General features: G+C 36.2%; 2 protein-coding genes across 2 annotated transcripts in view; one reads left to right on the forward strand and one right to left on the reverse strand.

Annotated features, from left to right (window-relative positions):
• Positions 1 to 11,982, forward strand: part of LOC107700055 (ras GTPase-activating-like protein IQGAP1) — a 65,742-nt gene that overhangs the window by 37,799 nt on the left and 15,961 nt on the right. The window contains exons 10-26 of the mRNA XM_016501564.1: positions 46 to 133; positions 861 to 1,024; positions 1,110 to 1,197; positions 2,497 to 2,657; positions 2,742 to 2,908; positions 3,015 to 3,139; positions 4,333 to 4,496; positions 7,457 to 7,547; positions 8,400 to 8,567; positions 8,869 to 9,011; positions 9,117 to 9,287; positions 9,849 to 9,932; positions 10,044 to 10,115; positions 10,210 to 10,279; positions 10,395 to 10,603; positions 10,936 to 11,088; positions 11,382 to 11,545. Coding sequence (XP_016357050.1) covers positions 46 to 133; positions 861 to 1,024; positions 1,110 to 1,197; positions 2,497 to 2,657; positions 2,742 to 2,908; positions 3,015 to 3,139; positions 4,333 to 4,496; positions 7,457 to 7,547; positions 8,400 to 8,567; positions 8,869 to 9,011; positions 9,117 to 9,287; positions 9,849 to 9,932; positions 10,044 to 10,115; positions 10,210 to 10,279; positions 10,395 to 10,603; positions 10,936 to 11,088; positions 11,382 to 11,545 — 2,282 coding nt within the window. The remainder of the gene's footprint in view (positions 1 to 45; positions 134 to 860; positions 1,025 to 1,109; positions 1,198 to 2,496; positions 2,658 to 2,741; positions 2,909 to 3,014; positions 3,140 to 4,332; positions 4,497 to 7,456; positions 7,548 to 8,399; positions 8,568 to 8,868; positions 9,012 to 9,116; positions 9,288 to 9,848; positions 9,933 to 10,043; positions 10,116 to 10,209; positions 10,280 to 10,394; positions 10,604 to 10,935; positions 11,089 to 11,381; positions 11,546 to 11,982) is intronic.
• On the reverse strand, positions 4,518 to 7,217 carry LOC107700088 (proteinase-activated receptor 3-like). Its single transcript, XM_016501611.1, has 2 exons — positions 6,744 to 7,217; positions 4,518 to 5,844 (listed from the first exon to the last, which is right to left on the reverse strand). Exons 1-2 carry the CDS (start codon positions 6,805 to 6,807, stop codon positions 4,829 to 4,831), a joined length of 1,080 nt encoding a protein of 359 aa, XP_016357097.1. The 5' UTR covers positions 6,808 to 7,217; the 3' UTR covers positions 4,518 to 4,828.

The raw sequence follows: 11,982 nt of genomic DNA on the forward strand, positions 1-11,982 counted from the left end.
AGTCTTGTTAATAAATAAGTTGTGACATATTGTATGTGTGTTCAGCGCTCGTCTGTTGCAACTGAAGATAGAGATGTGTATGAAGAGTTACTGACCCAGCAGGAGATCCAGAGCAGTGTAGACCTTGTGAACAGTAAGTGTGGGACATTTTTTGTTAAATATAATACTAAAATTAAACATTTTAGTTTTATTTTAGTTTTAAAAGTTTAAAAAAGTTCAAACAAATCAAAGTTAATGACTTTAAATTTAGGTGGAATATTTAAAATTCAACACTATTTTAAATATTCTTTTTACTCAAAACATGTTATACTAACAATATAATTTGCCATAAAATGTTTGCATTTTTATTAGCAGTGTTATTTTAGTATTATATATATAATATAGCTTTTAGTTATTTTTAGTAATTTAGTACTTGAAATTAAACTTATTTCGGCTTGTTTGCCAAGGCTACCTTTCTAATTTTTATTTAATATTTTTATTTGATTTTATCTAAGCTTTATTTCCATTACCAAAAATAGTTTTTAATAGTTTTAGTATTAGTTAACAACAACAACAACACTGCTCATTAGTACTCACTGTACTGTATGTTACTTATTTTGGAGCTTACTATTGTTAGCTTTTCATGATTTTAGATAAAGCATAAGAAAGCATGTGGATGCTTTCGGCGAAATACTCATACGAGAATATAACATATTTTTTTTGCTTGTTTGTTTTATTTAATGGATAGTTATTCATGGGATGCCCTGCAATTGATACATACTGTATGGCATAGTAGGCTTCTATGAAAATATTCTTGATTTTTTTCTGAATTGAAAATAATGCTATGTCAATGTTACGTAATAATGATATTCTCTCTCTAGCATCAGCAGCTGTTCAAGAATTAAATCAGGCTCTTGATGCTGAGGATCAGAAAGCCCTACTGGCCAGCCTTAGGTTGCCTGCGCTTGGTATTGTTGGAGTCCTTGATGACAACTCCTGCTTTTACCTGGAGCACTTCACATCCTACAGGGAGCATAAAGTTAAGGTACTAAAGCACACTTTCCATATCAGGTGAAATTACTCTTCAGTCAAATAAGTTTGATGAGCATGTTTATGACATCCGTATGCAGGATGCTGGTGCGGGTGCTCAGCTGGAGAGGGAAGAGATTCAGAGGGTCATCACTTCCTGTAACGAGTTTGCAGAGGCTGAGAAACGAAGTATGTTTCACACACGCATGTACCCTTAACTGGGTGATAATATATAGACTAGAGTAGTGGTTTTCAAACCTGTCCTGGAGGCACCCCTGCCCTGCATCTTTTGCATGTCTCCCTCATCTAACACACCTGATTCAAATCATCAGCTCATTTGTAGAGACTGCAAGACCTGATTTGGGTGTGTCTAAGGCTGCGTTTACACTTGGCATTAACATGCGACCTGTTTCCGGATGTTGTCCACATACACATTGAAAAGACGGAGTGTAAACGCTCTCAGACACACAATCTCAGTGTAATGTAAACGCAATCCAGCCATCGTGTCTGCATTCGCAGGTCGACATAACGCAAAACGCCGACCACTCATACACATTGAAAAGACGGAGTGTAAACGCTCTCAGACACACAATCTCAGTGTAATGTAAACGCAATCCAGCCATCGTGTCTGCATTCGCAGGTCGACATCACGCAAAACGCCGCCCCCTCTCTCCCGATCTGTCGGAAGAACAGAGCGCTAGTGAGACTCGTACATTTATTTTGATTTGTAAAATGTCCCGCGACTGAAAATAGTTTTCAAAAGAAAACCCACCACTTCAGGTCGACTTTGCACCGCAGACTTATTTAAATATTGCGCGGGAAATACAGATCCGATCGGTTATCCAGATTGAGAAGTCAGCTGATGTTGCCAAGTGTAAACGCACCGTGTTCTGATTGACTGATGATCCGATCTGCTTGATCAGATCACGGTGATCGCATGTTAATGCCAAGTGTAAACACAGCCTAATAAGGGAGACATGCTAAATGTGCAGGGCAGGGGTGCCTCCAGGACAGGTTTGAAAACCACTGGACTAGAGTATAATGTAGATCTGCAGATCTTCTCAATCTTCTGTAGATATAAAGCTCTGTATTTCATACTTTCTCATTCAAAATCAACCACTACACATGAATTTAGACATCACAACATTATAATGTACAATATGAAAAAAATACTCATTTTGAGATTTTCTAAACATTTAACAGTTAATAAAGTAATAAGAAATAAAAGTAAAAAAATATATATATTAAAAGTGTTTTTAAAGATTCAGTGAACATTAGATGATGCCAAAGTTAAATGTTAAAATAAGGAATATGAGCGTAATATATAGCCAATGTCGACCGATACAGATCATTTAAAAAACAGTAAAAGTTGTAGTACAAAAGTTGAAGTAAAAGTTTATATTGTATTTCCCTATTCAGTATGAGCCTGCATGATTGTTCTGTTTGTTTTTCTGCTACTACTGATTATTGTGCTCTTGATGGACACAGAGCAGGAGGCGGTTGTTGCGATCAATGCGGCTATTCGCCAAGGAGTTCCAGAAGAGACCGTGGAGGCACTTCTGAACCCAGAGGCCCAGTTACCCATCGTTTACCACACTGCTGCCAGCCTCTACCAGGCCGAGCTCTTCAGCCTCCAGCTCAGCTGTCAGGTCTGCTCTCTTGCTCTCTTATTCCATGTGTAGCTCTTTCTTGTCTCTACTTACAAAACTAGTTTTGATTGTTTACCATCTCAGAACAAGGCTGGTCTTACTCATGAGGAGCTGTGTGTAGCTGTGGAGATGCTGTCTGCTGTGTCTGTGTTAAATGAGGTGCTGGACACTAAAGACTCTGTGGCTGTTATTGAGCAGCTCAGTGACTCTCCACTGGGCTTCAGTGGTCTGGATGCTGACAATTTACAGAGGTATAGTCATACTACTGACTGAAAAAGGGAGAGGTGCCACACTATATGGCACACTAAGAAGCAGTTTAGTAATTTACTTCATCATGTGGTTGTTTTGCTTTGTTAGATATGCAGACACACTGATCCGTCTCAGAGCTGAGTCCCTCACCCAGGATCAAGAGTTCCTCACCTGGAATGATGTTCAGAAATGCATCGACACTGTCAATGTCCAGGTGCACGAGGAACATGAGAGTAAGCAAACTTTGAAATAAATTGTACAATACCATTCAAAGGATTGTGGTCACTGTTCAGTAAGATTTTTTTAAAGAGATTAACACTTTTATTCAGCAAGGATGTTCAAAAGTGCTCAAAATTGACAGTAAAGACATTTATAATGTTACAAAAGATTTCTATTTCACAAAAAATGCAGTTCTTTTTCTATTCGTCAAAGAATCCTGAAATAATGTATCACAGTTTCCACAAAAATATTACAAGGCACATCTGTTTTCAACACTGACAACAATAAGAATGTTTCTTGGATACAGAATATTGATTTAATATCATCAGTATATCAGAATGATTATGTGACATCAGGCTGCTGAAAATTCAGCTTTGCCATTTTGGGAATAAATTACATTTTAAAATATATGAAAATAGAAAACAGTTATCTTAAATTGTAATAATATTTCACAATATTTCTGTTTTTACTGTATTTTAATCAAATAAATGTAGCCTTGGTAAACATAAGAGACTTATTGAGAAAAAATCTTATTGACCACAAACTTTTGAATAGTAGTGTAAATTTCAAAATGATCACCACAGAAGTTGGAAATGGAAGTATTTCCATAGCTTTTTTCCTTTCAAAATGTATTCAGTTTTAATGCATTTAACTCTTCTAAAAGAAGAAAAGACAAAAATATATTCTTATATGTAAAAGTAAATTTTTTATTATTATTATATTATACTTAAATGTATTATACTTACATGTATTATACTTATATTTGCATTAAGTCATTTAGCAGAATTTATATGTAATGTAATAAACAAAATATAGTGCCCATGGCAGACTTGGTGGCCTTCTCAGTAATGATGTGTTTCACTCATAGATGGTCTTTCAAATACAATGAACTTTGAAGATTATTCAATTCTACCATACAAAGAAAGACTTTTTTTTAGAGAAATTGAAGCCATAATGTGTATGAATCGAACTTCATTTATCCAATCTGTAGAAATCACACAGAACAGTTTTATTGAACATTTAAAGAATCTCATGGGCTTTGATCAACATTCAATTATAATATAAAACGTTATATATGATCGTGTAACAACATGTTTGTTAATGTATAAACAACAAATTTAGGGCATTTTTGTCAATTTCTTAATCAATAGCAATATTCCATTGAATGAGTTGTTGAGCACATAAAATTCCAATGTTCCCTGTGTAGGAGTCATTGCTATCGCTGAGATCAACGAAGCCCTAAATTCTGGAGATCCAGAGAAGACACTCGCCGCCCTCCTACTCCCTACAGCTAAACTACAGGGAGTCAATCCAGCCAACGCCAAACACTATCACGATCTACTGCTGACCACCAAAGACCTCATCTGCAAGGTGAAACAGAATAACAGTGCTGAACCAATGAAATGTCTAAGAGGTTACATCTCTTATTTCAGATATCCTTTCTTATCCAAATTACTTGGACACTTTTTACTCAACACTCAACTTTCCTGCTCTCAAAGATTTTGTATTCAGCTTGACTTTTATGTTCACAGCTTGAGTGTGAGATTCCAACTTCTTTCACTTCTGTACAAAGTTAGGAGCCTCTTCTAAAGTAAAAAGTGGGAAGTCCAACCATAACATCCTCAACCCACTGTTAAGCCATTTTAGATAAGGAAGCCATTCTCCCAGTACACAACAAAAAACATCCTGGTATTTAAAAGGACTCAGCTCGTGGGCAAAACCTTCAAAGCTCTGGAGCTAAAGGATCTAAATTTGACTTGGGAAGTTGAAGTCTTTGTGAGGAGATATGAGAGGAAGGGGTCCAGACAGCTGTGGAAAGAACACAGACATACAGCTGCTCTGTAGTAATAATACAAGTCATACTGCTGCTGAGTGTACAGCTTCACATATTGTGGAAAAAGAAGTGCATTACATGGGGCAAAGCACACTAGAAAGATCCCAAACACCAAAGTGCTGGCCTTCATGTACTGTTTCCAGTCATGACTGGAACGATTTAGATGGTAGATGATAGATCCATAAACAAATGTGATGACCAGCGATGGCAGGATGAACCCCAGGCAGATCAGACTCAATCTGTATGGAATCAAAGCTCGGTTGGAAGCTTTTTCATAGGACTGGATATCATGACACGTCACCTGCTCTTGCCCAAGAACACGGTAGCTTTGCTGAACCAGAAACTCAGGTGTCATCGCAATAGCAAAAACCATCCAAATGGATAAGCTGGTGAAGATTGCGTAGTACGTTTTCAGCATTGTCCTGTAGAGGAACGGGTGGACCACCGCAAGGTAGCGCATCACACTAATACACATGTGGGCATGGACCGAGCAGTAGATGTTCCCATAAAAGCAGGCAGTCACCATCTTGCAGGCGAACTCTCCAAAGATCCAGTTATTGTTACTGAGGTGATAGTGGACTCTGAGTGTGAGAGAAAGTAGCAAGAGAAGGTCTGACACTGCTAGGCTAAAATATAGGATACAACTGGAAAGATTCTTTCTTCTGCTAAGGCAGGCTAACACAAAGACATTAGAGGGGATCCCGATGAGGATGGCTAGGATATACGCAGATGGAATGATCCTAGTGCTGACAATTCCAGTGGTGTGATTGATGATGTTAGCACTGACATTTATCACCGGCTCCTGGAAGGATGAGTTGGAGAACTGTGAGCCGTTAAACACTATTTTTCCAGGATATGTTTTTGGCTGAAGTGATTTGTTTGGTACTAAAAAAAATGTTAGAAAACAATGTTAAAGGACTGGTATAAAGTGTATTCTTACAGTAAATAATTATATTTCACACAGTTTGATACTGAAAATGTGGTTACATTTAAACTGAAGTGAATATATTCCACAGAAATTATTAGATAGGATAATAATTAATAGCAGACAAGGCTTCAAAACAAGTTATAGTCAATTTGTGTAGTCAATAATAAGATAAACAATAATAATAATAATAACATTACACATTTAATGCTAAATGTGTATTTTTGTTATTTTATTATCTTGAAAAATCTGGAAAACATTGAATTGAATTTGAAATTTGAAGTGACCTAATAATTTAAAACCTGTTGAACAAACAGTTTTTGAAATTAAATAACGGCTGTTTGGTTTTAGTTTTGAATATTATAGGCACAGATGTTCCAGATTAAGAACACATGACAAACATTTTTCAAGGTTAATAATTCATTTAAATGGTTACATTTTGAATTCTGTAATATTATATTTACTTTCTACATTTAATTTATTTTAGTGCATTATTTTGGGGTAATGTAGTGATATTTGTTGCTTGCGTTCTGTCTCTTGACTCTATTCGTTGTTCTTTCAGCAGTGTATAACCACCCAAAATTCTCATAAACTCACCATCATTATGTTGCTAGATTTTGACACATTGTATTTAGAGAATAATTAGTTTTGGGTGATTGTAAATGTTGATCTAGTGACTTTTAATTATTATAGACTGCTACAGTAACTCTGACTGAAAGAGTCAAGTCACTGGGGAAATTAAAGTCAACTACCCTAAAGATTTCTTTGTCACAAAATCTTGATCCACATCTCTACAGCATAGAAATCAGCTGTTGATCTCTAACTATCTTTGTCTGTGAGAGAAAAGTTGTTGGCTTACCTGAATCTTGAAGTGAGTCCTCTAACATTAATGGTAATAGCAGCAGCACAAAAACTCTCCACATGTTTGCAAGGTTTTTCCAGTTAATTTTTACAAGCTATTGTTCATCAAACTAGATATGAACTACAAGTGACTCCTTTGAGGATCACTCTCTAGACAAATAACTGTCAAGTTAGAAGTTTACATCGAAGGGCGTGATGCGTTGCTGGTTTCCTGGCAAGGGCTTAGGGAGTCTGGAGTCAGAATAGCTCAGTGCTCATGTGTCAGGCATGTCAGGAAATGTTGTGTGACGAAAGACTTCCTCCAAATGCAATTCACGGACCAAACTATTTACAAACCTTTGTCCACAAACAGTTCATACATTGCATACAGGATTGTTTAATGGTATTTTGGAAATGTCTCTGGCCACAAGTCCTTTATTGGATGTGTCCCTGTCATTTTCTTTATCTTTCTTTCTTTCTTTCTCTTTCTTCAGATCTTCTCCCTTCAGATAAAGAAAACGGTATTAGATTTTTGCCCAAAGAAACACTTCCTGTTTAACCAGTGATAGTTGCACAGAATGTCTCCCACCTTTACTCGATTTAGTTGCTTACATTCAGAGTAAATTGGTCTGTAGTTGATTTGTTGCAGATGATTTGTTTGCCCTGTGACAGTGTGTTCAGTTACACTTGTTTGTATGGCGCATGTGCTGATTGTGTGTTGTGCTGTAACAGAGCTCTGGAGATGAATCTGCTGTGCTGTGGCTGGACCAGATCCAGGAGGCCGTGCACACTGCCAACCGGGACCAGGAGGGCGCACTCAAATGTAAGTGTGTAACCAAATATAAGCTGCATGAAAGCTGTGTGATTAGCTTTTCTGTTCAGTCTAATCATTTCTTATACACATCCCTATAAAGGATGTGTATTGATACATATGATCCACATAACAGCCTATGACCTTTCAAGTCTGAGTTTGATATTTAAACTCTGTTGTACAATACTTACAGACTGCAGTAAAAATATGTAAACATTATGTATTTACGATATACTATATATATATATATATATATATATATATATATACAAAATACACAAAACAAAAAGTAGGTTTTACGTTATGATTATGTAAAGTGTGTGTAAAAGTATGTTGCGTATGTGTATGTTTCTATCTTATATTTCTAAATATATATATATAAAACAGAAGGCTTGTCTAAGGTGAAGAGAGGAGAAAAAGGGAAGAGTAAACATACAGTACATACAGAACCATACATACTGTATATACCCTTATACACTAGATATATATTAATAGTAATAATAACAGGTATTATGGAAATAAGAGTAATCAGATAAATGGAAGGGATGTAAGGAGAAAAGAAATGATTGTGAAAGAAATAAGAAAGAAGAGAGGAAGAGAAATTGATGAATTGTGGGGAAAAAAATGCACCAAGGTGGTATGGGGCGGCCTCTATTCAGGGGCATCATGGGTATAAACTGACAAATCTGTCAGATTACAAAATGCATGTAGAAGATTGTGTACAACAGGTTTTTCAGTAAAGTTTTGATCATATTGATAATTCAGAGGCATTAGAAATTTGTGTATCAAATATGATACAGTAGGCCTCACAGGGTTAAAAGTTATGTGAAAAAATGATTCTGTGTATTACGTGTATGATTTCAGTGGCTGAGGCAGTAGCAGACATTAACAGGGCAGTATCTGAGGGAGATGCTAAGGCCACACTAGCTGCTCTGCAGTGTCCTGATGCAGGTCTTCGAGCGGTGCTGTCTGAATGTGCTCATGTCTACCACAGCCAGCTCTCTCACTTACAGAGCACTCAAACAGAGCAAGGTAACTCTATCTCAGCCCTGATGACTGGGATCTGGAAAACATTAACTTACCTGCCTTACTCTTGAAGAATTTCTTGTCATTATCATTGACAATCCTAATAGTGTAAAATATGTAAATTTTTTGCCTGTTTAATTTAATACATTGTTAAATAATAGTTGTAAATGGTCCACAGACCTTTCAAATATCATCTAAAACATTTACTGATTCATTTGATTTCAGACAGAGACAAATGCATATGTCTAGAGCTCCTGTGAAGAATTACTTATTTATGAAGAATAGCTTTAATTTCATTATTCTGTAGGAACCAGTGGCAGTTCATGGGTGAAACACAAGATCAAGTATAAATATGACTACTTCTACAACATTGAAAGCAAGGAAGGGACATGGCTTGAGCCAGATCATTTTGTCCATGACAGTTCACAGCTAACCACAGAAGATATTCAGGTATGTCTTCAGCACAAATATACATTTACAGTTTTTAGTGTTGAATTAAATTACTGTATGTGAGCTCTGTTGTTCAGTTCATGTTTTCTTTTCCCCCCTCTCTAGAGTGTTTTGAGCAGTGTAACAGCAGAGTATAACAGAGAGCAGCTGTGGTTGGCCAATGAGCCGCTCATCATCCAGCTGCAGGCCCTGATCCGTGGATACCTGGTGAGACAGGCACATAATGTCAGGTTGGAGTACCTGCGAAAGCAAGAGCCGAGCATCATCAGACTGCAGGTGCTTAACTGTTTAATGTGAAGGAGTGATACTTGTATACCAGACCACTAACAGCCTTGTGATTTGTTGTAATTTACATTTTATTATATGTTATTACTATCATTAACTCTTATTTAATCAAGTTCTTATTTAAGAAAAGGTATGTATAATTTTATAAGCTCTAAGATTTAAAATTGTTCAATTGTTTAGCATAAAAATAAAAAAAATCTTATTTTAATTATTATTTTATAATATTATTTATATAATTTTTTTTTAATTATATAAAGACAACAATAATAGTGAGTATTTTCATAGTTTTTGTAATATGACCTTTTAACTTTACACATCAAAAGGATGTAAATCTAAATGATTAACTCTTCTGTTAACTCTAAAACATAATAAAATTAGCAATGACAATGAAATATCAACATTATACAATGAAAGTACTGACTGTTTAGTAACCATTTTGGCTAAACTCTAGTGCTGTATTGTTTTCTTTACAACTCAGTTCAAAAGAAAATAAACTACCAAAATTCTCTAGAGTCTAGAAACAAATATGTGATTTGTGGTTTATGATTACAGGCATCCTGGAAGGGCTACAAACAGAGAAGAGTCTATAAGGACAAACTAAAGGCCTTCCAAGACAGTGTGAGCAGTGTGATTAAGGTAATGGTCCTATCCCTGATGCTCATTTATTACAGTATTTCATCATCTTTTTCCTTGTTGCTTTGAAGTGCAATATTCATAGTATGAAAATATGTTTCCATTATAATTTAGTTACAGTCAGTGGTGAAGATGTGGAAAGCTAAACGAAGCTACACAAGGAGACTGCAGTACTTCAAAGACCATGTAAGTCACACACAAGCTGATAAACTGATACAAACGAGCAGCATCTTCATCAGTTATACTCATGAAAATGGCATATTCTGTGTGTCATGCTTAGGAGAAAGAAATAGTGAAGATTCAAGCTTACCTAAAGGCTAACAAAGCAAGAGTTGACTACAGAACCTTAAGTAAGTCAATAGCATTACATTATATTTACTGTATTAATTAGTTTACATTTACTAACATAGTTGTTAATTGGTTTGCAAGGTAAAGATGATTGTGGTTTTCATGTTTTTCAAACAGCCAGTTCTCAGCACCCACCTCTCGCAGTGGTCCGTAAATTTGTACATTTACTGGAACAAAGTAGCCTCGATTTACAGGAGGAACAGGAAGTGACGCGGCTCAGAGAGGAAGTGGTCACCAAGATTCGTGCTAATCAGCAAATGGAAAAGGATCTGAATTTGATGGATATTAAGATTGGCCTGTTAGTGAAAAACAGGATCACACTGCAGGTTAGATGCAGTTTGCTTACAGTGCTTTCATGCAGTGATTTTAAATGATCCATAAAGCTTAACAATCTCTTTGAATTGCTTGTTGGGTATACTATGGTTTAATGAGATAATGTTACATTATCCTTTGATGTGCGTAGGTTTCTGTGTTTCCATGTTGTAAAATTCTACTGGAAAGCAAACACACATCACTGATAGAGAAAACAACAACACCATATTTGTTTTCTTTGGAGTCTCATGAGAGTAGAAGCAGCTACAGATGTCCACACCAGTCGAGTATGACCCTTGACCCATTCTAATTTTTCCAACTACTGCTATGTTGTCTCCTCTGGTAGGATGTAGTGTCACACAGCAAAAAGATGAAGAGCAAAAAGAACAAAATGAGTAAAGAAGATCTGGCCACTGGGGAAAAGCAGGGCATCAAGGGCCTGAGCAAAGAGAAGAGGAAGAAACTAGAGGCCTATCAGCATCTCTTCTACCTTCTACAAGTGAGATAACAAACTCTGGCACAAATTTAGCTTGCAGCTGACCAAAGGATTTAATGGAATATTCCAATTAAATTTTGCTCTGATTGCCACAGGAAATACATTTTAATTGTTCATAAAAAATAACACCATTAAAAAAAAAACATTTCTTAATATGATATATAAATAAAGAGTATTTCAGTATAATTTATCAAATATATATAATTATATATTTTAAAATATATAATTTACAAATCTTTTATGCATTTACATTTTCAGTTAGATTTTTTATTCAATGAGTTTTCTTCATTTAACAGACCAATCCTTCATACCTGGCCAAGCTAATCTTCCAGATGCCCCAGAACAAATCCACCAAGTTCATGGACACTGTGATCTTCACGTTGTATAACTATGCATCAAACCAGCGGGAAGAGTACTTGCTGCTCAAACTTTTTGAGTCAGCCTTGCGAGAAGAGATCAAGTAAGATATATCTTAGAGATCTTATCTTAGAGATAGGGATACTGTTTGTTAGCTCGAGCATGCAAAAACAACACTGTTTTGTAGGGACCACTCTACCTCTGAATTCATAATTAATGCATCAAACCTCAGTCAAATGTCTGTGATACAATATGTCTAAAGTTGTGCTTTATAATATTGATTATGGCACATTGTTACACTGCTTTCATCTTTGGCAGATCTAAGGTGGATCATATCCAGGAAATAGTGACAGGGAACCCTACAGTCATTAAGATGGTTTTGAGCTTTTACCGTGGTGCTCGTGGACAGAATGCTCTCAGACAGCTACTAGGCCCTGTGGTTAAAGAGATCATTGAGGACAAGAACCTGGGCATCAACACTAACCCTGTAGACATCTACAAGGCCTGGGTTAATCAGCTAGAGACCGCTACGGGAGAAGC

This window comes from Sinocyclocheilus anshuiensis, unplaced genomic scaffold (assembly GCF_001515605.1).
Source record: "Sinocyclocheilus anshuiensis isolate Anshui unplaced genomic scaffold, SAMN03320099.WGS_v1.1 scaffold983, whole genome shotgun sequence".
NCBI classification, from domain to species: domain Eukaryota; kingdom Metazoa; phylum Chordata; class Actinopteri; order Cypriniformes; family Cyprinidae; genus Sinocyclocheilus; species Sinocyclocheilus anshuiensis.

Bases quoted from the DNA above. Each gene is read 5' to 3' on its own strand.
- LOC107700088 (XM_016501611.1), bottom strand. From the start codon at position 6,807: ATGTGGAGAGTTTTTGTGCTGCTGCTATTACCATTAATGTTAGAGGAC. The intron at 5,845-6,743 runs GTAAGCCAACAA...CATTTTTTTTAG, and splicing joins GGACTCACTTCAAGATTCAG to TACCAAACAAATCACTTCAG.